Source organism: Camellia sinensis, chromosome 7 (genome assembly GCF_055761805.1).
Source record: "Camellia sinensis isolate YWXY chromosome 7, ASM5576180v1, whole genome shotgun sequence".
In the NCBI taxonomy this organism is placed as follows: Eukaryota; Viridiplantae; Streptophyta; class Magnoliopsida; order Ericales; family Theaceae; genus Camellia; species Camellia sinensis.
Genome location: NC_138967.1, coordinates 187,420,057 through 187,445,303, shown reverse-complemented (window position 1 = coordinate 187,445,303; position 25,247 = coordinate 187,420,057). Strand labels below are relative to the sequence as shown.

Sequence of the window (25,247 nt, the reverse complement as noted above, 5' to 3'; positions counted from 1 at the left end):
ACTGCCGCCATCACCCCACCACTATGTAACAATTTCTACTTTCACCTTCGTTCTATCACCACCACCATCAAATATAAAAAAATATATTTTGAATTTTTTTTATAAAAAATATTTTTCATTAAAAAATATTTTCTATCTAAATAAATGAAGCATAACATTGGGAAACAAGATGATTTCAGTTAAATCTGTTCATAACTAAGAAAAATTCTTTTAATTTAAAAAAAATTATTTAGTATGACTTTGTATCCCCTTTTTGTTTTTCTAGCAAATAAATCTATGTACCCATCATTTCTAACCAATCACAACTCATGCTTGTTTTGATTCTCTACAATTTCCTTATTTTCAAATACATTCATATATATATATATATATATATATATGTGTTGTATAAATTGTGTGATAACATAAAACAAATAGATTCATACTCGTTAATTGAAATTTCAGAACAAGCAAACCATGCTGAAAATTACAATACACAACAAAATAAAATAACATAGAAAAGCAAACCGAAACCTACACTAGACAATGTCCTTAATTTTTTTTAAATAAATTTAAAAAATTCTAGATATGCATAAAATTTGACAAGAATAATGTGACAATGTTAATTAATGTGTATTTGATTTTATTGTTGAGCCAAATAAAATAAAATAAGATTGAATGTATAGCTTTGGTTATGAATCTTAAAAAAAAAAAAAAAAAAAAAAATGGTTGTGAACCTTAAAAAAAAAATTAAAAAAAAAATAAAAAAAAAAATTAAATATATATTTAACTTTGGTTGTGAATCTTAAAAAAAAAAAAATGGTTGTGAACCTTAAAAAAAATTAAAAAATGAAAAAAATTAAATGTATATTTAGCTTTTGTTGTGAATCTTAAAAATTAAAAAAAAAATGGTTGTGAACCTTAAAAATAAAATAAAAAAAGATTAGAGGTATATTTAGCTTTGGTTGTGGATCTTAAAAAAAAATATATATTTATATATATATTGGTTGTGAACCTGAAAAAATAAATAAAAAAAAAGAAAAAAGATTGAATGTATATTTAGTTTTAGTTGTGAATCTTAAAAAAAAAAAAAACAAAAAAAAAAAAAAAAAACATATGGGGAAATTAGTGGGTACCCATCCCCAACCCATCCCCTGTGGATATTTAAAGAATATCACCTACCCTACCCAATGGATAAGAAAAAGAGGAAAAAACCCATGTATTTGGGTTGGGTCTCCATAGATACCCACAGGGTAGGTTATCCATTGTCATCCCTACAAATCACTTGTCTAAAAAGGCCAAAAACTTAGTTAAAAGTCAAAAAATTACTTTTTACTATCTTCCCAAAATAAGCCTTAATTGCTTGATGGGTATATCCCAAAAATTTCTTATATAACTGTGTAATATAAAAATTTCTTATATCGAGTTCTGAGTATATATTTGTGGAGTAAGGAAAATGTCTCGTAGCTCAAATTTTGTGGCTCAAAAGTGTCTCAAATGGCCAAAACGACGTCGTTTTGGCCATTTTTATGTTGTTCTGTACTCAAAACGACGTCGTTTTGGCCATTTGAGCCACTTTTGAGCCACAAAATTTGAGCTACGTAGCATTGTCGGTGGAGTAATTACGTGTCATCATTGTATTAGTGTAATATATTAATACTTATGCCTCGTTTGGAAACAGACTAATTTAGTAATTTTTTGACTATTTGACTAAAAAAGTAGGTAAAAAAAATTTATATATTTTGGATGACTTTTTGACTAATTACGAAAAGATGTACAAAAAATAGAGAGAAAAGAGAATATTTGACTTTTTAGTATGAATTGTTAACTTTTTGGCTAAAAAGATAACTTTTTAACTTTTTGGCTAAAAAGATAAGTCCCCAAACGGGGCCTTAAAAGACAAAAAAAGTGTGACGGCAGATAATAAACAAATTTAATATAAAAAATTGATTATCTTAGCGTTGCTTTAAGAGTAACTAGCATATCACCCGTGCTATGCACGGATTGTATTTACAATTATCTATATATGTGAATTGTGATTTTTAAATTTTTTTTTAAATGTCTTTTTTTTTTTTCCTTTTTTATATTATATTAAAGTTTAATATTTTGATAATAATCATATGTGTTGAACTTTTTAAGGAATTAAATATCTTTTTTATTATTATTATATTATATTAAAGTTTAATATTTTGATAATAATCATATGTGTTGAACTTTTCAATAAATTTTTTTTATACGTATTCTTAATACATTAAAGTGTTATTATGAGGGATAATAATCATATGTGTTGGGACTTTTCAAGAAATTCATATGTGTTAGATTTCAAAAAATTTTTTTTATACTTGTTTTTAATGCATTAAAGTGTTATTATGATGGTTTTTATATTATATTAAAGTTTAATATTTGGATAATAATCATATGTGTTGAACTTTTCAAAGAATTAAATATCTTTTTTATTATTATTATATTATATTAAAGTTTAATATTTTGAGAATAATCATATGTGTTGAACTTTTCAATAAATTTTTTTATGCTTGTTCTTAATGCATTAAAGTGTTATTACGAGGGATAATAATCATTTGTGTTGGGACTTTTCAAGGAATTCATATGTGTTGAATTTCAAAGAATTTTTTTTATACTTGTTTTTAATACATTAAAGTGTTATTATGATAGTAAGATTTGGGAGTTGAGAGAAGTTAATAAATGTTAAGATTTTTTTAAAAAAAAAAAAATCAAAAAATCAGAAAATTTAGATTAAGAGATTGGAGTTTCCACAAGATTTGGGGTTAAAAACTCCATTTTACTTAATATATAGTATAGATGTTACAATGATTAAATTTATCAAAAAAGGCTAAGACCCCCTTTCAAAGGTACCCCACGACCCCTTTGTCTTTTGATTGGTCAAAATTGTTTGTTTGTTTATTTTTTTTTTTTTTTTCTTCTCTCCCACTCACCAACCCCCGTGGGAGGGAATATAAGGGTCCTAATCACAGCTGTAAATTTATATATCATCTTTAATTTACTATGAATGTGTCATCTTTGTATTGATGACATACATAAGTAGTGAGACCTATTTAATTAATTAAGCCTCCGTTTGGGGAGTGGGTTAGTTTTTTGACTTTTTGGTTTTTTTAGCTATTTTAGTTTGGGCTAAAAAGCTTGGTTTGGGAAGGGCTTTTTGACTTTTTGGCTTTTTAAACTTTTTTTATGAGAGAATAGTGTAATGATTATGGGTTGGATGTGATGTTTTGTTTGTTGTGGCTAAAATAGTCTATTTTGTCTTTTGTGACTATTTTAGCCCCAACCTTGCTTGCCAAACGGACGTTAATTATGACAAATAAAATACTAAACCTAATGTTGTATATAAACATGATCATCATACGTTTTTTGCATTAAATGGGTATTAACAAAAGGGTATTGGTTTATTCATTACTCAACTACCCATTTTTATGAATAAAGTACAACCTTGTAAGAATAAGTGTCTTAAAACTTCCGTGATAACAATATATATGGGTCTGGACTGTTTCAATCCGCATCTGGGATGGTCCAGTTTAGTTTGCCCATTGGGTTCACTTTTGGGTCATTTTTTTGATAATCTGAACCGTTTACATTTTAGAATTTATTGAGTACATTATTCCTGTAAAAAATCATGTTGATCGGATAACGGATACTATATATTTAGATCACTTTTGTCTAAAAAAAATGGACGGTTAGAAAATTAACGGGTCATAAAAAAATGATCTAAATACATAGTATTTTTTATCTGATCAACATAATTTTTTATAGGAATAATGTATTCAACAAATCCTAAAATGTAAATGATTTGATTATTGAAAAAAAGATCTAAAAGTAAGCCCAATAGCCCGGACTGAACCGTCCAATTCATATGGTGAACTGGAGGCAAGCCACTGCCAATATATATATGCTTTTATATCATTGTTTAATATTGGAAATTTTGTAGAAAAAGTTTTGAAAATAATTTGAATTTAATAAAAACGTGTTTTATATTTATATTCTCTTGTTATTCTTTTCTCTCCGGTCCATTAAACGACTAAACTGTCTATATAGTTTTGTGCGATTGCCACCTTATTTGGATGATTAGTTTTGCTTATTTTTTAGGTTCATCAATGGATCTTTTAAAAAATAAAAATGATCCGAGGATGGTTGCCATATGATTTTACATCGATCCTTATTTTTTTACATTCGATTGTTCATTTGGTGACTTAAAATGAGAAAAAATACACGATCATGACATCACTCATCCAAGGTATATAGTTTAGAATTTTTGTATCAAGCCTTTTTTTTTCAAAGTTATTGGGAAAATTGCACTTCAGTGCAAGTTTCCAAAAATAATTGTAAATCAGTGGAAAAAATTTATCAATTTTAATAATTAAAGTTATAAGTTTTTTCATAAATTTGTAAATTTTGGTTGAAATTTCAGTTATTTGCAATTTTTCCTTTTTTATTTGAATACACTTCCAAACTAAACAATATAGGTTTTGTTTGGCATAAGTTAAAAAGGTCACATTTGTTTCTTCAAAATTTTTGACTCTTGCTCTTGTTTTGTGTAAAAGAATCTAATAAGTTAAAAAAAAAAAAAACATTAAAGATAAAAAATAAAAAAACTCTCTTTTTTTGTGAATTTTTTTCTTCAAATTTTTAAATTTTGTTGTATATTCTTGATTCGTTTAGTCGAGTAAATTCTAAATTTCTAAATCTTTTTTTTTTAAAGTGCCATAAAGACGAAAAAATTCAATAAAAAAGCGACTAAAAAGCCAATCTCAAATGACCCTATAATAAAAATTTTAAAATTTTGAAAATCGATCATTTAATTAAAATATATTAAAAATAAGAAATTTTAATTTTGAAAACAGAAAATCCAAATGTGCCAAGATATATTGAGAGGCTCCTAGACTTAAATATGGACAATGGACAGCTCAGTTTTTTTAATAAGAGAAGGCCCTCTTGAAAGAGAGAGACCTCCAATTCAATCTCATCTTATTTGATTTGACATTGAAATCCATTTTTTTTTTCTTTCTCAAATGTCTTAAAAGACAGGTTGTTTTGCCATTTTCAACCAATGCATGTATTGGGTAGCTCTATCCCTCTTAAATGCATTTGTGTGTATATAAATGCATTCTTATTGCTCTTCATTTTCCCAAGATATGTACATATGAGCTCTGCCATTTTCCTTCTCTCCAAACAGACCTTCTTGTGATCAGCTGTTTTCCGATGGCGAAGCAATGGTTTTATGGCATTGGAAAGGCGGTTTTCCGGTGCAGAAAAGCGGTTTCTTTGTGGGTATTGGCAAAGATGGGTGGTTTTGAAACTGGTTTTGTTTTCACATTGATGAAGAAAGCTCTTCTTGCTCTGCTCACTTGCAGTCTTGCACTAGGTACGTAGTATGTTTCTTGTCAAGAATATTACCTTCTTTTTCTTTTTTTTTTCTTTTTTTTGATTGGGTATATCACCTCTTTATTTTTTTATAGATCTTTTCGTAAAAAATCAAAAAATATATTTATTTAAATCATTTCAAACCATCTGAGTCATGGATGTTATGTTAGGAATATCAAATACTGAACTGGACAGGAAAAAAACAAAAAAAAAGAAAAGAAGAAAACAGATTTTATAAATTTTGTTTTTTGAGCCTTCTTTTTTAAAATTCATCCATTTATATTATGTAACTCCACTTGGTTTATGAATTACTACATTGGAATTGTTTGGTACAACTTATACATGCTGTCTAATGCTTTTTTTTTTTTTTTAATTGCTTTTTTCTTGAGTCTTTACTTGACTGGGTATGTTTGGTGAAATTTATTGTAAATTGCTAAAAATTAGAAATGATAGGTTAAAAGCATTCATTTTCTCAACTTTCAAATAATCATTTTTTTCCCTATTTATTTATGTTATTCTTGCTTAATAAATTGTAAGAAGAAGTTGAACTAAACTGTCTAGCACATACCTCCAGAATAATAATAATAATAAAAACTATAAACAAGTCAAGTAAATTGTTTGGTACAACTTTTATTTTTATTAAACAAGAATAAGTCAATAAACTGGTTATTTGAAAGTTAAAAAAAAAAAAAAAAAAATTTAGGAATATTATTTTTTTATTATTAATTTTTAATTTATGATAAGGTGCACACATAAGCTTATTTATTTCTTATTGAGAATATTAAAGTGTAGTACTAATAAGGATTGTACAATAACAATTAGTGTGTTTGATTTGAGTTTTTTGAATTAAATTTTTTGAAAATTAAATTTTTTGGTTTTCATAATTTTTTGTTTTTAGTGAATATTTTTAAAATTTTAAATATTTTTTTTAACTTTTTAGATGCACCTTACTTTGATGTATCTAAAAAGTAAAAAATTTGTAAAAAAATAATTTAAAAAATTAGTAAATACATAAAAATATAAAAAATGTATTGAATTTTCGTATTTTTTTTATATATATTTTGGGTATTTAGTGAATTTTTAAAAGGTTTTCTTTACAACTTTTTTACTTTTTAGATACATCTAAGTTAGGTATGTCTAAAAATTTTAAAAATTACTTAAAATATTAAAAAAAAAACAGTAAAAACAAAACAATATGAAAAATAAGAAAGTTGAAATTTTTAAAAAGTATTTTTTGAAAAGAGAAACCAAGCATAGTGGTATTCTTGTGATCATTTGGCTCCACTGCAGCTACCTGTCAAATTTCTAAATCAGTTCATAGACTTGCACTTGGTTAAACAACACTTATCACCACTACTAAAAAATTTCTATCACTAAATTCATCGATGTAAAATAAATAAAATGTTAATATTTTAATGATTAAAAATTTCGAAGTTCATATGTTTTTTCCTTAGTGAAAAGCCGATTTTGAAAGGCTCATGCCTTTCCTCCTCTTTCAATCCAATTAGTGCCACTTCAGAATTGCATGCAATAGATAGATTTTTTACTAGCTTGGAAATTAAATATACAATGTAGATTCAAAAAATTTAATGTGATATCAAGTCTAGAATGAATTTAATCGAAATAATTCTTTGAACTATTTATTTTTGATGATTAAAACTTTCATTATTAAAAAAATAAATAAATAGAAAGATGTACAAAAAGGCAGGACCAACCCAAAGGGTGGCATCCTCATGGCCAAAAACAAACTAGAAATTAGAAAATTAAAACAAGCAAACAAAAAACTCTTATCTACATGTTTAAATTATTAGTATTTTTTTTAATGTGTCACAATTGTTAAAAGGGCTTAATCACAAGGAGATGAACTCTAGGACTAGATCTTAAGGAGCGAAGCTTGAATGTTATCGTTAGGTGATGTTACATAATATGATCACTTAAACATGTAGGTGAAGATTTTAACACATACTCTTAATATTTGGTACGATTTGTTTAGATTAGGGGTTGTTTGAGATGATCTAAATAAGTGTACTTTTAAATTTTTATGAAATATGGGTTGAGTTTGGGTTAGGTTTGAAGTGATGTGTTAGAGAAGTGATGTAATTTAAATAAGATAATGTGATTTAAATAGGATAGTGACTTTTTGACTTTTTTTAAACATGTCAAACCTGCCCTTACTATATCACCCGGATAACTAATACCCAAAAAAAAAAAAAAAAAACAAACATGAGACTTGGGCACACCATACCTTGGGTCCCAAATGTTTCATGAGCCGTGCTTTGGACCCCAGTGACGTGGCAGTATGAGATTGGTGGAAAAAAAAAAAAATTTTTTTTTTTTCGACCAATCACACGCGACCTCAGTACCCTACCGGGGGTCGAAGCTTTTTCCATGTTTCATTCACTATGGATGGTGTGGTTGAAAGGAAAATGCATTTTACCCTAGCTGGGGGTGACACTCAGTGAGGTGTCAGCTGAGAGTTGGTCCGAAAAAAATAAATTTTTTTTTTTTTTTTTTTTTAAATTTTTAACCAGCGGGAGCGCTCCACGTTACTGGGGTCGCCTCCACCGGGTGTACGAAGCAAAACCGGTGGTTGAAATATGTATTTAATGGGAATTTGTAGGAGGAGCAGGAGTGGGAACAATAACAGGAGCAATCAAAGGGCAGACTACTGAAACTGGGTTTGTACGTGGGGCCGCCATTGGTGCTGTTGCTGGTGCGGTTACAGCCGTACAGTTGATGGAATTGACTGTTCATGATGGCGAGCCATTTTCCAAGGTCAAATTATTTTAATGTTGTTTAATACCTACCAATATATAATTGTATTACCGATAACAATACATATCACTATACTTTTATTTAAACAATTCTTGATATTTTTGCAAAATCTAATTACATAATCAGCTACAGTTATAAGGGGCTTGATTTGTGGGAAGTGGATTTTTTATAAGTTTTTTTAGTTGTAAGATATTATTGGAGAAAAATAAATTTTTTTTTGAAAAGATAGTTGAGTTTTTTTGTGGTTGAATGTAATGTTTATGAGAAAAAAAGTAAAATGATTATGGAATTTGACGTGATATTTTGTTTAGATTTAATTTTTTTTTTAATTTTGTAACCAATTTATTTTTTAGTAAAAAAAACTAAAAAATCAAGTTCTCAAATACTGCCATGCATCTAAACTTTTGCATAAACCATGCACTGAACAGTGTTTTAGGGGGAAAAAATGTTTTATACATATCCTTGGTACATATCATTAAAGACAAGTCCTATGTTAATGCATGTAGTTGCAGAGCACATGTCTTACGTTGAATGTGACATGGTTGGTGGTGTGTTTTAATATGTTTTCCACATTTTTATATGGCAGCAGCTTGTCTCCGGTCGGAGGTCGGATTGAATGATATTGTTCTGTCCGTGAAAACTTATTACGGGTCCTGTCTTAATAATTTGAATCGTTCAATGTGTAGAACTCGTCGATTATTATATGTTTGTAAAAAATCACGTTGATTGGATATTGATAATTATCCCATCGGATCAATTTTTTGTCAACCGTTAATTTGCTCACCGCCGATTTTTTTTAATACAAAACTAATATGATCACATAGCTATCGATATCCGATCAACGTGATTTTTTACAGGTATATAGTACTCGACGAGATATACATATTAAACGATTCTGATTATTAAAGGGGGACCCGTGGTAGATTCTCATGAGTCGAATAGTACCGTCTAGTCTGATCTCGGACCGGAGACAAGCTGCTCCCTTTTTATAGGAAAAAGCTCCGTAGCTCGAAAGTTTCAGGCTCGAGTGGCCCAAAACTCAGTCAAAATGAGTCAAATATATTTCTGTCAATATTTTCTCTCTCCTCTCTATGTTTTACTTTCTACCTCTATCCTCCGAAGTCAAAACCCATTGTTGCTGCTCTCATCCTCTCAGTAGAATGCTCTATGATTATCATTTTTGGTTTGTTTTCTAGTCAAAAAATGAATCATGCTTGGAACTTGGAAGATGCTAAGCCCATTAATTAGCCATAAACTTAGACCATGAGTTAGTCTTAGTCTAAATTCAAAGAAGTTAGCCCCCCAACAATTAAGAACTAGGAAATTTCAAGTATTTGAATCCTTTTTGTAAATACAGCAATTGATACAAGCACAGTCCAACTAAAAAAAAAAATAGAGAAAATCAAACAGAAAAAACCCTTCCTTTTGTTCTTCACCGAAATCTCTACAACAGAAGAAGATGATTAAAAAAACAGAGTATAAAATAACTTCTGTATACTGTTATTATCAGACTCAAATGAAAGCTTTACAATTTGAAGGAAACCCAAAAACAGAGATCTCATAAACGATCTCTGAGAACTCAAAACAAAAATAAAAGAATCAATTTCAATCCTCAAAAAAAAAAAAAAAAGTACAAAGTCATTGAAGAAGCTTTAGCCGATGACAATCCCTCAATTCCTCTATACTCGCATAGCTCTTCCTCCCCATCAATCCACCATTCCGCTTCTTCCCCAAATTCGCATCCTTCTAGGTAAGGAGTACAAAGTCATTGAAGAAACTTTAGCTTTTGTTGGGGATGTACACGATGCAAGTCGTTTGTTTCACTTGATAATCTTTATGGTTCTGGTCCACAACCATTTGGACCTAGGAATGGCAACGGGGCGGGGCGGGGCCGGGGATCACCCTCCCTGTCCTCGATCCCCGATGGCAGAACTTCCCCCCGTCCCCGTCCCCATCCCCGACGGGGAACCCACTACTGCCCCCACCCCCGCCCCCTAATGGGGATCGGGTTTCCCCGACCCCGAAAATCCCCGACCAAAAAAACAACATCAACATCTCAACAACATCAAGAACATCAAAACAAAAAAAAAAAAGCAAAAAAAAATATGTCTAATGGACGACAGGACAATCTGTTCAACACATCCACACAACAACAATCATCAACAACAACATATATATATATATAACAATCATCAAAAAAAAAATTAATCATAGATATATATATATATATATATACAACAATCATCAAAAAAAACTTTTAGATCTGAGGAAGGGTTCACGGACGGAGGGAGGGCTTCATGAATCACGATCTGACGAAGGGCTTCCCGGACGGAGGGCTTCTTCTTCTTCAGATCTGTTCAGACGGAGGGTTCACGATCTGACGGAGGGCTTCAAGATGTGACGGTGACGGACGGAGGGCTTCATGAACGGAGGGATTTGACAGACGGAGCACTTCACAGACGGAGGGAGTGGGAGAGGGGGAGAGGGAGAGGAGAGGGAGGGAGAGAGATGAGACTGAGATATGAGTTAGTGAGTGAGGGAGAGAGAGATGAGGGCCACGGTGAGAGAGAGAGAGACAGAGAGGAAGTGAAATGGGAAAATAGGTGTGATTTATATATATATATATATATATATGAGGGGTAAAAGAGTATTTTCACTTCAAGGATAATTCGGGGACGAGGCTGGGGTCGGGGATGGGGACGGGGACGGGGACGGGCCGGGCTTTAACACTGATCACCGTCCCCGGCCCGAAACTGGTCGGGGATTTAATTTCGAATACCATTCTCGTCCCCACGGGGGTATTTTTCGAGAAAAAATCATCCTAATCGGGGTCGGGGGATCGGGTCCCCGTCAGGCCGGGTTCAAATTGCCATCCCTATCTGGACCTAGATGGACCCAGATCGGTGCTCAGCGGCGACACACAAGTCTGTTACCCGCTCCTCTCACTGTTCCGCTACAAAGCTTTATCCCTGTTCTTATGGGTTACAAAGGAGACGGTACTCCTCTCTCTCTATTCTCTGTTTTTTTCTTTTTCTCTTTTCAAATAAAATGTGTGGGTGTGGAAGTTAAGTTGAGCACACGCACACGGCAGATAAAAAATAAAATTCGGGCCACTCGAGCCACGTAGTTTCGAGCTATGTAGCGAAGCCGCTTTTTATATATATCAAACATGCTTAGGTACATGGATGTTGTATGCAACTATTTATTCACAATTTTTACAAATTGATCATAAAATTACAGAATATATATGGATGAACAGATATATCGAGTTTTCTCACAAAACAAACATAGCTATTCCAACAAAAATATTAAAATTATACTTAGGCCTCGTTTGACAAGTGACTTTTTTACTAAAAAAATCAAAAAACCAACAATTCATACCAAAAAGTCAAAGATTTTATTTTTTCTTTACTTTTTACACATCTTTTCTTAAAAAATTAAAAAGTCATCCCAAACATACTACTTTTTTTTTAACTCATATTTTAATCAAATAATCAAAAAATTACTAAATTAGTCTGTTCCCAGACGAGTCCTTAAAACACACAAAAGCCTTCAAAATTCTACTAAAATATAATTCTTATTAATACCAACTTTGCAACTTTCTGAACACAAGTTTTGTTTTTCGAAGTCGTATTTATCTCGACAATGACTTAAAAATTAAATTTTAATTGATTCAAAGGGTTAGTTGGGAAAAACTGTTCAATTAATGCACTTCCTTTAATTAGTTTATTCAATGAAAAAAACAAGAGAGAAAGAAATCAACGAGAGGAAGATCTGTTTCAGCCTCCCACTTTGAGACCAAATCAGTGTGGGCAAATAAATATTTTTTAATAAAAACATTTAAAACCCCCCATCATCCCTCACATGCTAAGAAGCACGGGTGCGGGTACGAGTACGGTACGGGTACGAGTGCGGGTACGCCGATACGGCAAAACCTCAAAAAAGTAGGATACGGGTACGGCTACGGTACGCCGATATTTTTTTATTTTTTTTTATTTTTTATAATTATGGTTAAAAGATCCAACCTACAAATTGAAATTAAATATCAAAACTAAAAAGTATGATTGATTATTAATTTTGTTCTAATTAATTTTTATAATTTTGTTCTAATTAATTTTTTTGATTATTAACATTATATAAGTATGATTGATTATTAATTTTTGTGTTCTAATTTATTAATTTTTTTGATCTATTTTTTTAAATAATTTATAAAAGCTATATATATAATATATAAATAAAAATATATCATACACATATATATATAAGTATAATTTATAACAACATAAATAAAAATATATAATAAAAAAATAAAAAGTTATAATAATATAATATAAATTATAATTTATACTATATATATATCTATATATAATATCCATATCTAGGTCATAGCTCTGAGAGAAAAACAGAGTCGAAGAGAGGAGAAGCTCTGAGAGAAAAACAGAGTCGAAGAGAGAGGAGAGAAATAGGCGAAGTGAGAGAGAGAGAGAGAAAGAGAAGGCGAAGGTCGTCGGAGGTCGTCGGAGGTCGTCAAAGGTCGATCGAAGGTCGTCGAGGTCGATCGAAGGTCGTCAGAGGTCGATCAAAGGTCGTCGGAGCCGTCGGAGCTTCAAACCAGGTACTCCTCTCTTCTCTCCTCTCTTCTCTGTTTCTTCTCTTCCGTGTTCGGAACAGCTGAGTTCTGCCGTACCCCGGCGTACCCACGGCGTACCCAAGCCGTACCAGTTCTCCCAAACGTACCGAGACACTGTTTGCCGTATCCGGTACGCGTGCAGCCGTACCGGTACGCGTACCAGTACCCGGTAAGTACCCGGTACGAGTACGGCACCATTTTTGGAGTACCCGTGCTTCATAGCTCACATGCATAGGACATTATGGACGATTTGAATTTTATTCACTCATTTCATATATAGCTAATTAAACCTTTTGTGTTGATTGATTAAAATAGGGGACTCCACTAAAACCCGCCTCACTCTTTTAACCAATCAGTGGGAGGGGAGGGGAGGGTGGGTAGCATCGGGCCGGTACGGGCCGGGATGCAAAAATGTTGCCCAAGTCCTGCCCGATGGACTTTTTCTGATAGCTCGTGTTGGGCCAAAACGTTTGGCACAAACTCTACCCAACGAACTTGACCCACTCAGATAAGCTCGCAGGAAAGTCGATGGGCTGTCTTTCATGTTTTTCTCCCTATTTTTCATATCTTCAAGCATGTTTGGGTTCAAGCGGAGGAACTGCCATTCATGTTTTTTTTTCTTCATATTTTTTGTCAAGCTCGCGGGCTAAGCCGTCGAATTGCCTGCTACAAGCCAAACAGTTGGCCTTCATGCCAAATGATGACCTTTAGGTGTGAACAAAGGGCAAGTATTAGGTAGTTTGAAAATACTATGTGAGATTTTTCACTTGATACTCTCAACCAATGGCATGGGAAAAAATTTTACGAGTTAGACACTATTGACCTAATGTGTTTTGATGTTTCTCATTTGTTGAATACACCAAATAGACAATGGCCACATGATACTCTAGAATTACTTAATAATTTCAAATCTTAAAGAAATTAAACATTGCTGACCTAATGTGTTTTGATGCTTCTCATTTGTTGAAAACACCACGTAGACAATGACCGCATGATACTTTAGAATTACCTAATAATTTTCAGCCATACAGATATTAGTTTTGTGTGTATCTCTATTATCCATATCATTTCTCAATATGCAAAAAAATTACAGGTTGCCCTCTTACTTAGTCTCATAAATGGGAAGGCCTTCATGGAATGGGTGTCCCCTGCAGTGCTTAAAGCTTATCAATGGCAGGTATGTTCTTCTATCCTATATATGGCACTAGACTCTTGATTTTTCCTTAGCTAGTTGATTTGGTGTCTTGTAATTTAATTCAGAAGCCTAAATTATAAATTTTATATCCAGATAAGCACTCCGGAATCAAGTTTTAGCGAAAACTCAGACATTTTCGATGTCAATGGAAACAGAGGGTTATCTCAGGATTGCATTAACAAGCTGCCCAAAAACAAATTTCGATCCAGCAAGACAGAGAGACCTTGCCATGCCATAAATTGTATAATTTGCTTAGAGGTTAGCACCTTATTATATGATCATTTACGTTCCGTTTATTTCAAGAGAAAACACAAACGTTTTCTATATATTTTAGGTAGAAAACATTTTTCTATATTTAATTGCGACTTTAAATTAATATGCTGGTGATTGTATTAGTAATGATTTTGAATTTCCTTCTCTTTGTACCTAATACAGATATTATTTTCTTTTTTTTTTTGTCCAAACAAACGGCGCGACATTATGATAATGGTTGGTGTAACTCTCTTTATTTGCTCAGGATTTCAAGAATGGAGAATATACAAGGATGCTACCGAGTTGTAGACACTCTTTTCATTTGCACTGCATAGATGGGTGGCTCAACCAGCATGGCTCTTGCCCAATATGTAGGAAAGATGTCTGATTGGCAACCGAGAAAGTGAAAAGGAAAAGGGGGAACTTGATGATATTTGATGTGATGCAATTTATCAGACAAACAGAAAGTCAAGACATGTGAGTGCTTCAGGGAACTGGAAAGTAAGAGAAGGGAAGAATGTCTAAGTCTGCCATCAACTTCTACAGATCAATGCAAGCATTATTGATCCACCACCATATATATATAATCCAACTGTGATGTTTTTTTTTTCTTTTCTTTTCTCTTTCTTTTCTTGTTTTTCTCTTTTTGATAGCCGAGAACTCGGCTTAGGCAGTTCTTTGAACTCCCAAGTGTGTAAACTCAGGGTTCAAATGTCACCCCCTACCTATGAACTGAGCAATTAAAAGCAGAGTCGAATCCAAATTGTGATGTTTTGGCATCATTATTGGTGAATGAATGGGTTTATTTTTTATCTTCTCAAATGTGTGTTTGGTTGGAGGATTGGTTAGAAGATTTGAGGAGGAATTTAGAAAGAAAAAAGAAAAAGTTAAGTGAAATATAAATAAAATATACTTACATTTCACCTAATTTTACACACCTGTTCAAATCCCTCCCAAACTCCCTAACCTAACATAGCATAAATGAAAAGAAAGTCATAATCCAAAATTCAGTTCCGATTCGTAGCTCGAAATTTGGAGGCTCGAATTTGCCTCGACACCAAAACGACGCCGTTTTGGTGTCTTTTTTTTTCCGTGTTTTTCTGAAGATAAAATAAATTATTTCTAGATGTTGATCTGCATAATTTGGTCTAGAGAAGAAGATGAACATCTAGATCAACATCAATGAAGATCAACATCCAGATCAACATCAATGAAGAAATAAATAAAAGAGAAGAAGAAGATGGACAATTTGGTCTTTGATCTGAAGATCAACATCCACATCCACATCTGAAGATCAACATCCAGATCAACATCTCTAGACGTGGATGTCTAGTTCAACTCCTCCGTCTAGAGTTGTGTTTATCCACATCCAGATCAACATCAACAAAAAAAAAAAAAAATCTGGTTCTGCAGATCAACAACAAAAATTTGGTTCTGCAAATAAATAAAATTTTTTCTTCTTGTTGGTTCAACAAAAAAAATATACAGAATAGAACAACTTTTTTCGGATTCATCATCATCAACAACTTTTATTTATTTATTTTTTTCAGATCCAGAACAAGTAAAAAATAAATAAATATACAGAACAGAATTTTTTGCACCGCCATCATCCAGATCAAATTTTTTTTTGAACAGCTTCAGATTTTGAACATCCTCATCATCTTCAACATCATTATCATCTTCAATATCATCATCATCTTCAACAGCTTCAGATCACCGACCGCCATCACCGATCTTCCTTCTTTTCTCTCTTCCTCTTCTCTTCTCTCTCTCTCTCTCTCTCCTTCTCCCTCCTTTTCTCTTCCCTCTCTGTCTCTGTGTTCGAAAGAATGAAGGGGAAAGAATGAAAAGGAAAGAAATAAAGAAGAAAAAGAGAAAAAAAAAAAAAAGGAAAAGAAAAAGACAGCCCAAAACGACGTCGTTTTGGGCTGTCGAGCCATTCGGGCCACAGTGATTTCGAGCTACCACTCATTTTTCTCCAAAATTATTTGTGTTTCTTGTTGGGGTGTGTCAAAAAAATATTACAAAAAATTAATAAATTTTATGAATATTAACTAGTGTGTTTGGTTTGAGTTTTTGAATTAAGTTTTTTGAAAATTGAGTTTTTTGGTTTTCGTGTTTTTTTATTTTTAGTGAATATTTTTAAAATTTTAAACATTTTTTTTACATTTTTAGATGCACCTTACTTAGATATATTTAAAAAGTAAAAAATTTGTGAAAAAATATTTTTAAAAATTAATAAATACATAAAAATACAAAAAATGCACTGAATTCTCGTTTTTTTTATATATATATTTTTGGTATTTAGTGAATTTTTAAAAGGTTTTTTTTCAATTTTTTTTACTTTTTAGGTATGGCTATGTTAGGTATGTCTAAAAATTAAAAAAATTGCTCAAAATATTAAAAAAATTCAGTAAAAATAAAAAAATATGAAAAATAAAAAAGCAGAATTTTTTAAAAAGTATTTTTAAAAAATAATAACCAAACATAGTGAATAATTAAAATCATAATTTTTTGCACTATTTTATAATAATTTTTTAAAACATCTCCCTGTGTGGGTGTCCAACTTGGTCAGTCGTGTTGTGGAATATTTTGAGATTGCTGGTAACTCATGTCTCGTAAGGTATTTTTAGGTAAAATTATTTTTTTTGGACCAATCCCGGAGTGACACTTCACTGGGGGTCGACCCCCAGTGGGGGTAGGAAGCATTTTTGTTGTAGGTAATTATGTGTTTTTTTGGTTCTACCCATACTTATGTGATATATCAATTAGTATATTAATATATATTACAATATTATTAATTTAAAATTATAAATTCTTTCTATTATACATATTATAAATATTTTAAATTCCTAAATTTATATTATATTACTCGTCAGTACATTAAGAGTCCGTTTGGGAAGAGATTTTCTAGACTTTTTTGGTTATTTTAGCCACAAAAGACAAAATAAGGTATTTTAGCCACAAAAAATAAAACATCACATTCAACCCATAATCATTATACTCTTTTCTCACAAAAAAAGTTAAAAAAGTCAAAAAACTAAAAAATTCTTCCCAAACTAAACTTTTTAACTCAGACTAAAATAACAAAAAAAACTAAAAAGTCAAAAAACTAACCCACTTCTCAAACGGAGGCTTAATATATCAATTCATTCATGCATATAATTCTATGCACGTGCCTTTCCATGAACTCTCCTTCGTACAGGAGCACATGTTTTTTGTTTTTTCCTATGAATGCTCCCCTTAGCATGGGACACAAGTTTTTTGTTTGAAAATAGATTAGGGGATTTAAATTAAGGCCTCGGTTGGAACAGGTTAATTTAGTAATTTTTTAGCTATTTAGTTAAAAAGGTAGGTAAAAAAAATTTATATACTTGGGATGATTTTTTGGCTAATTACGAAAAGATATGCAAAAAATAGAGAGAAAAGAGAATCTTTGACTTTTTGGTATGGGTTGTTGGCTTTTTGGCTAATTTAGTAACTTTTTGACTAATTGACTAAAATAGCCTCTTGCCAAACGAGGCCTAAGAGGTTTGATAATTTTAATTGCAGCGGTGCTAGAGGCCTCGAATTTGCCTCGACAACAAATTTTTTTTTTCTTTTGGGGGTGGTGGCTGTGTTAGATAGGTTTTTTTTTATTTTTTAAGGTGATTTATGTGTAGGAATGTATCAAAAAATTAGACATTTCACACAAACTTATCGTATAAAATTATATGAAATTAACAAAATTTAACCAATAGTCTAACTGATCAGTTAATTTTATCACTTAACCAGTCCAACCTAATTGAATGATCAGTTAAGCTGCTAGTTAAATTTTATTAATTTCATATAATTTTATACGATGAGTTGGTACAGAATGTTTAGTTTTTTGGCACACTCCTACACATAACCACATTTAAAAATAAAATAAAATCAAACCAACATAACCCAACAAATAAAAAAAAAAAAAAAAAACCAACATAGCCCAACAAATAGAAAGAAAAAAAAATAAACTCAGCCTATGTAGTTTGATAAGGTGAGTGAATTAAGTTAAACTTTATCAAACCATACATGCTGAGTTAGTGCGAGATGTCTAATACACATAACCATCATTGCAAAAAAGAAAGAAAAGAAAAGATAGAAAAAAAAAATAAAAAAAAAAACCAAACACACAGCCAAAAAAAAAAAAAAAAAAAAGAATTTCGAGGCAATTTCAAGGTCTCGAATTCGAGGCGTCAAGCACTAATCTTTTAATTGATGTGTAGATCTTATGCAATGTGATGCTTTAGTTTTGATTTTTTTTTTCGGAAATGCCTGAGGCCTCGAATCTGAGGCCTCGAATTTGCCTCGAATCCTATATATATATATTTTTTTTTTTTTTTTTTTTTTCTTTTCTTTTCTTTTAACTTAAGACAGCTAGTTGTGTATTTTTTTTTTTCTTTTCTTTTTGCAAGGATAGTTTATGTATAGGGATGTGATAAAAAATTAGATATTTTGCAAGTGAGTTGGGTTAGACTGATTGAATGATAAAATTGACTGATAAATTTTTTTATTTTATTTTATTTTATTTATTGGGCTGTGTTATTTATTTTTATTTTTTTTAAAGGTAGTCATATGTAGGGGTGTGCCAAAAAATTAGACATCCTGCACCAACTCATCATACAAAATTATATGGAATTAATAAATTTTAACCAGCAGTGATCAATCAATTAGGTTAGACTGGTTGAGTGATAAAATTGACTGATCCAAAATTGACTGATCAATTTATTAATTTTATATATTTTTATACGATGAACTGGTACGAAATATTTAATTTTTTTGATACATTCCTACATATAACCACCCTAAAAAAATAAAATAAACAAAAAAAATAATACACAAAGTCAAAAAAAGAAAAAAAAAAAAAAAAAAGAAAAAAAAAAGGCACTTTCGAGGCAAATTCGAGCCTCGGATTCGAGGCCCCTATCAGCGCTCTTTTTTTTTACATCATTAATACTTTTTTAAAGCTCTTAAATTAGAAAAATATATCATTTCTGTTTTTGTTTTGATGATGTAAACTCTAATCAATTTGTTTTTTTTTTTTTTTTATTAATTTTGTAGAGACAGTGAGAGAAGAATAATTTATTACGTTAAACTTTTTCACAATTACTTAAGAATAGACATAAATGTAATTCTTTATTTTTTTATATTTTCATGAGTACAATTTTTTTAGTGAAGGTAGAAACTACAAAAATATATACCATATTCATAATTTATGTCCTAAATATTAGTTTCTAAATAGTTCAACATATTGTAAATGTCAAAAAAGTTTATAAAGGCATAAAAAAATTATAGTTCAAATTATTAGATTGGATATTAGTTTAATTTTCATTTATTTCGTCTTTAAATTTTTTAATTTCTATCCATTTGATCTAATTGGAGAGTATTGTATAATCAGTAATTGTTAAATCTTAATTTGATGAGAAAAAAAGATAATTTTATAATTCAGACAATTAAAATCATATAAACAAATACCCATTAAACAGGTTGTGGGGGTGTAATTTGTTAAATATCAATGCCAACTTTCTATCTCATTTATTCTTTAATTATTAATTAATTATTTTACTGACACGTTTTTGATTTTTTAAAAGATGCATTTGTATATTATTTTTCTTCGTTAAAACTAATAAGAAAAAATGAGTGTAAATGCTCAAATTTTGATAGAACATTTTTTTCATTAAATTATACCTCAATAGTCATTAATTTGTTTAACTGTCTTCAATTGAATCACATCAAAAGAAATTAAAAATTTTAAAAATTAAATAGATAAAATTGATAGCTTAAGGGTGAAATAAAAAAAATTAGAAATATTTTATGAGATAAAAATGAAATTAACCTTTCAATCAACTGTACATCAAATCAAGTATAATGCTAAAAACTGGAGAGGGGTATCCACACCTTGATCAGGGAAGATCTTTGCCCATGACTGGAATACAATAAACTTGTTTGCCAAATAGACCCACCTACCATGGTTTAGAGATTAATATTTGGTGATTTTTTTTTTTAAAAAAAAAAAAATTAGGTTTCTAGAACGAGATGAATTGAAAGTTTAAATTTGTTTTAAAAAAATTTCAAAAAAGATAAAAAAAATAAAAAAATAGTAGACTTTTTTGCTTTATTTTAACTTTTTTTTTGTGATTATTTTCAAAACAATTTACTTTTTAAATTTGTTTACATATGACGGACCGAAAAAATAAAAATATAATATAAATTTAAAAAAAATTCACCAAAAAAAAAAAAAAAAATTGAAAAAAGATGTGGCTTTTTAAGGGTTCCCAAACACCCAAGTATTGCTAAAAACTAGACATGGGTATCCACACCTTGATCAGGAAAGATCTTTGCCTGTGCTGGAATACAATAAACTTGTTTCCAAACAGGTCCACCTACCACCCATTGCCGAATGAAATGCACAAATTTTCGTAGCGAGAGAGAGAGAGACTGGAAGTGAGTGAAAGTGAAAGAGAGAGAGAGAGAAAATGGCTTGGTGCGCAGCCGCAGGAGCCTTGCATTTGCCGGCAATCGACGTGGGCGCACTGCACACTCGAGCTCCCCTAACCGGCGCCATCGGCGGTATATCGGTGGCTGGGTCGAGCTGCTGGCGATCGTCGTCTTCGACGTTGCGATCGAAGCCCTTGGCTTGCGTAGGCATTTCGACTAATGCGAGTGAGTTCCTTCTGTTGTACAATTAGCTCTATAGTATAGTCTAATCTAATGATGAATTTGAATCGGATACAACGCAATGCCAATAAAAATGTAGTTTAATTTTAATTTCATGTTTTTGGTGATTTTCAGAATTTCTGAACTCTTTTCATTCGTAGATTCATGTATTTTTGTGTTCTCGGGAACTTAAAACAGTAGATTGAATCGAAGATAGTTGATATTTTCTGAAGAGAACTGCACTGCAATAGATGTATGTATATCAATTGTATGTTGTGGAAATCATTGCTGTAATGTGGTGGACTTTGAAGCAAAATGAGACGCTCCGTTTGTTTGGGTGGTAAACGTTTTCTAGCCGAATATTTTTTTTATAGAATTTTATAGAAAACTTTTTCCAGGAAAAAATATTTTTGTATGTTTCGTGGTGGTCTATGAACCACAGACACTTCAAAATAGGCGCACGGTGTCGGACGCCAGGGTGTGTCATTTGGCATGTCCCTTTAATTTTATTATTTTTTTGCAAGGAAGGGACATGCTTTGTCCAAATATGAACGATCTGTTAATTTATTTAAATATAGTAATTTATATTTATATTGAATTAATGTTAATTTGTATTAATTTTGATTGGTAACGTAATATTAATTTATATATAATAAAATAAAATAAAAAATTTATCATGTCCCCGCCGTGTCTAGATTCACATTTTTTTGAAATCACCGTGTCTGTATCCATGTCCGCGTCCGTATCCATGTCCATGTCCATGTCCGTGCCTCATAAGTGGTGGTGGTGGGAGGACGAAAGTGGCGGTGGTGATGGCAATGGCAATGGCAATGGCAACGGTGACGGTGAAGATTGGCTCATTAAAAGTTCATTTGGATCTGCTCGTTATGTAAAAAAGTCAAGATTAACACACATTAAAGCTTATTATCTAACCAAGCTTTATTAATTTTGTATGCACTGTAAAAAATGAAGTTATTTGACTTTCACTAGTTATTGGCTTGATTAAAACTCGTTTGAGATCTGTACAAAATATATACAAGTCAAATTTGAACAAATTTTGAACCTCATAATTTTCAAGTTAGTCTTGGACATTCTGTTAGTTTACAATCCTACACCTTAGAAAGTACTATTACTGCTTTTGAAGGTGTAATTTTGCATTGATATATGCTCAGAAAAGCAAGAAAAAGACTTGCCAAAGAGCTAACCAAATGGTACCTAACAGAATTATGAATTTTGATCTGCTGCCATTTTCCAATATCAATGAATTGCAAAGCCCACAAATGAGCTGATTGCAGTGAGAGATGGGTTGTGCAAAAGTCAGAATATTTTCTTGTGTAGTCAATGAATGTAAGACCCACATTAAGTGGGTTTGATCAGGGGTTCAACTTTAACTTACCCATAGAATTTGGCTCCTTGGCTTCTGAATTTTCTCAATCATTTGCTACGAGGATATATCATATGTGCTTTGCATTCATTCTAGGTTTAAAGGAGGCTGTTAGAACTGACAAGGCTCCAGCTGCATTGGGACCGTATTCTCAAGCCATCAAAACTGATAACCTTCTTTTTGTATCTGGTGTACTTGGTCTCATTCCAGAGGTTTGTGATATTTCTATGCCTATATATGATTATTACTTCTTTGATTATTTTCCCATGAGTTCTTGTATCTATCTTGTTACTGTTCTATTGCACTCATGAAATATTTTGGTGCTTAAATGCAGACAGGGAAGTTCATCTCGGACAGTGTAGAGGACCAAACAGAGCAGGTTAATTAGTACTGACAAAAAAAACTTGCAACTATTGTTGTGTGATTTGCTTATATATATATATATATATATGTATATTTATTTATATTTTACTTTCACTTACTTTGCAAAATCATATTAGGCGTGTGATGTATGGTGTGTCTATTTTTGGGAGGAAGCTTTTGTATGTCATCTTTGACACAGTAAAAGGAATTGAGAAGCTTCAACTTGGTTTATTGTTTTATGCTTGTTTACCACCCATTTAGCCACCTAACTATGTTATACGGACTCTTCTATTTCGCCCCAAGTACCCATCTCTACTAGACATGACAAGGATATGTGTCTGACACTCGTAGCCAATTGAATCTCCTAAATTTTATAGTGTTCGAAGAACAAGAAACTTACATTTGCTAATCAAAAAACATTTATAGCCTCTCATATGGATGAAAGATAGAAATTCCAAAAATTTTCAAAATTCTATTTAATTTCAAGTATATTTTGACCTAATTTTAATTTTATCTAAGAATATTAGACATTATGCAATACATATAAGTGTTCATGGCGCCTCCTCATACCCATATCTAATTTTTTGATACATATCCCAATATCTTAAAATTTAGGTTTATGAAGGTTTGACATTTGGACACGTACCCACAATCAATAGTCATATCCAAGTTCATGTAACATAGTGAATCTCAAATAGATGCTGATGATTATAGTGCACTTGATTGTTGGTAACAAATGAACTTATGTTTCCCTCTGGTGCTTGAATCCCACCTTAACAAATAAATAACTAGAATAAACTGAAGTAAGAAAAGAAGGGCCCTTGATGGCTTTATAGTATTGGAGATGTGAGATGGGTTGCTTGCTAACTAACTGCTTTGGTCTTATGAAAATGTGCAGGCTTTAAAAAATATTGGGGAGATTCTGAAAGCTAGTGGTTCCAACTATTCCTCAGTAGTTAAGACAACAATTATGTATGTGATATTTTGTATCTTTACGTTGTGTATGTTTCTTGGATGTCAAGATCTAGAAAGTTGCTTAATCTCCCCCAATACGTTCCCATTACAGGTTGGCTGACTTGAACGATTTCAAGAACGTGAACGAAATCTATGCTAAATGTGAGTTTTACACATGAAAAATGTATATTAAAGTATCTGTTAAAATCCAACCTTTTGATACATATCTCAATATCCTAAGATTTAGGTTTATAATGCTTGAATACACATCCGCACCTGATACTCATACCTGAGTTCATGTAACATAACTTGTTCTGTGTTTGACCAAAATAACTAAAAGATATTGTAAATGTTGTCAATTCTTGAAATATAAAACATGAAAATTCAATATTTTAGACTTGTGCCTACTAGTCACCACCCCTGTGAACCGTTGTTTGCAGACCAGTTGTCATTGTCAATTTTGTAACACCAAAGTTCGCACTGCTTCATACCATAGCACCATCCCCCAGACCCACCACCCCACTAAAAGATTCGGTGCTATGGATGGTTGGTGCAAATTCTGGAATGTTTGGATTCCAGCGCTTTCTACTTGTGCAGGTGGGGACACTTTATTCTCTTTGATGATGCATCGTGTTCTTGAAAATGAGTTCCCGATTTGTACATTATCCTTCATGATATCTAGATTCCTTTAGGTGTGGTTGTCACAGAGGTGGAGCCACAATTTTATCGTCCTTGAATTAGAATGCTCGAACAATTTTATCAGCCTTTCATTCTTATCATTTGAAGCTAATACTCTTTTGTTGTTTATAGCTCTTTACATGAAAAACAAAATGCAAGCTCTGAATGCACATGTTGCACCGCTAGAAACATTAATTTCTTTTTTTGACACTCTTGGTGTTTGATCTCGGTAGGAGGAAACTTCTACCAGGTGATGTTTCTTACTCAGGAAAATTAATCTCTAATATTTATTTATATTTTAGATATGATTTGTGTTGCAGACTTTCCCGCGCCTGCTCCAGCTCGTTCGACATATCAAGTAGCAGCATTACCACTGAATGCAAGAATTGAAATTGAGTGCATTGCAGCACTCTGAAACCGGAATTGATCTCCAGAAGTCTGAAGCTAGAGTTCAAGTTGATAAGGCGCAAGGCAGCATCTCTGGGAATTCAGTTTTGGAAATCTGGTTCAATTCCTTTGCCTTTAAAAATAAAATTTAAAAATCCTGGTGATTTTAAGGAGCTACCTAGAATAGGGTTTCTAATTGTGGTTTTTTCTTTTGTTGTATTCCGAACTTATGTAAGGAGCATTTGGTTTGAGACTTTTGCAGAATTTATTGCTGGCTTTCATGGTCATGGAAGGTGGTTTTTGTGTAATAAAATAAAACCATCTTGGATTTGATGAAGAAATTTATGGATAGAAAAATAAAAAATGAAAAAGTTGATAAATTCTAGCTAGCCAATTATTTGAATTACGAAGGTAAACACAAAAATCCAAATGTGTCTTTGTATGGTTGAATCTTCCAAACTTTTTTTTCTTTTTGATAAGAAATATTTCATTCAAGAAGCGGAACGGCATTTACATGGTCCATCTTACTTGAAATTTACATCTAACAAAATGAAAATAAAGTGAGAAGCACAGAGGAAGAA

At 31.5% G+C, this 25,247-nt stretch overlaps 2 protein-coding genes across 3 annotated transcripts; both read left to right on the top strand.

Annotated features, from left to right (window-relative positions):
* Positions 1 to 4,902: 4,902 nt before the first annotated feature.
* Positions 4,903 to 15,018, top strand: LOC114276317 (NEP1-interacting protein-like 1). The gene is made up of 5 exons (XM_028218105.2): positions 4,903 to 5,374; positions 7,994 to 8,148; positions 13,872 to 13,955; positions 14,067 to 14,231; positions 14,491 to 15,018. Exons 1-5 carry the CDS (start codon positions 5,092 to 5,094, stop codon positions 14,611 to 14,613), a joined length of 810 nt encoding a protein of 269 aa, XP_028073906.2. The 5' UTR covers positions 4,903 to 5,091; the 3' UTR covers positions 14,614 to 15,018.
* A 5,618-nt stretch (positions 15,019 to 20,636) lies between these two features.
* LOC114276310 (reactive Intermediate Deaminase A, chloroplastic-like) lies at positions 20,637 to 25,046 on the top strand. Of its 2 annotated transcripts, none has more exons than XM_082880180.1 (6): positions 20,637 to 20,906; positions 22,381 to 22,496; positions 22,619 to 22,663; positions 23,546 to 23,619; positions 23,714 to 23,763; positions 24,600 to 25,046. In XM_082880180.1, exons 1-6 carry the CDS (start codon positions 20,720 to 20,722, stop codon positions 24,692 to 24,694), a joined length of 567 nt encoding a protein of 188 aa, XP_082736306.1. In that variant the 5' UTR covers positions 20,637 to 20,719; the 3' UTR covers positions 24,695 to 25,046. The 2 variants fall into 2 exon arrangements, with proteins under 2 accessions (XP_082736306.1, XP_082736305.1); XM_082880179.1 differs by having other exon boundaries at positions 20,651 to 20,906; positions 24,582 to 25,046.
* Positions 25,047 to 25,247: the final 201 nt, after the last annotated feature.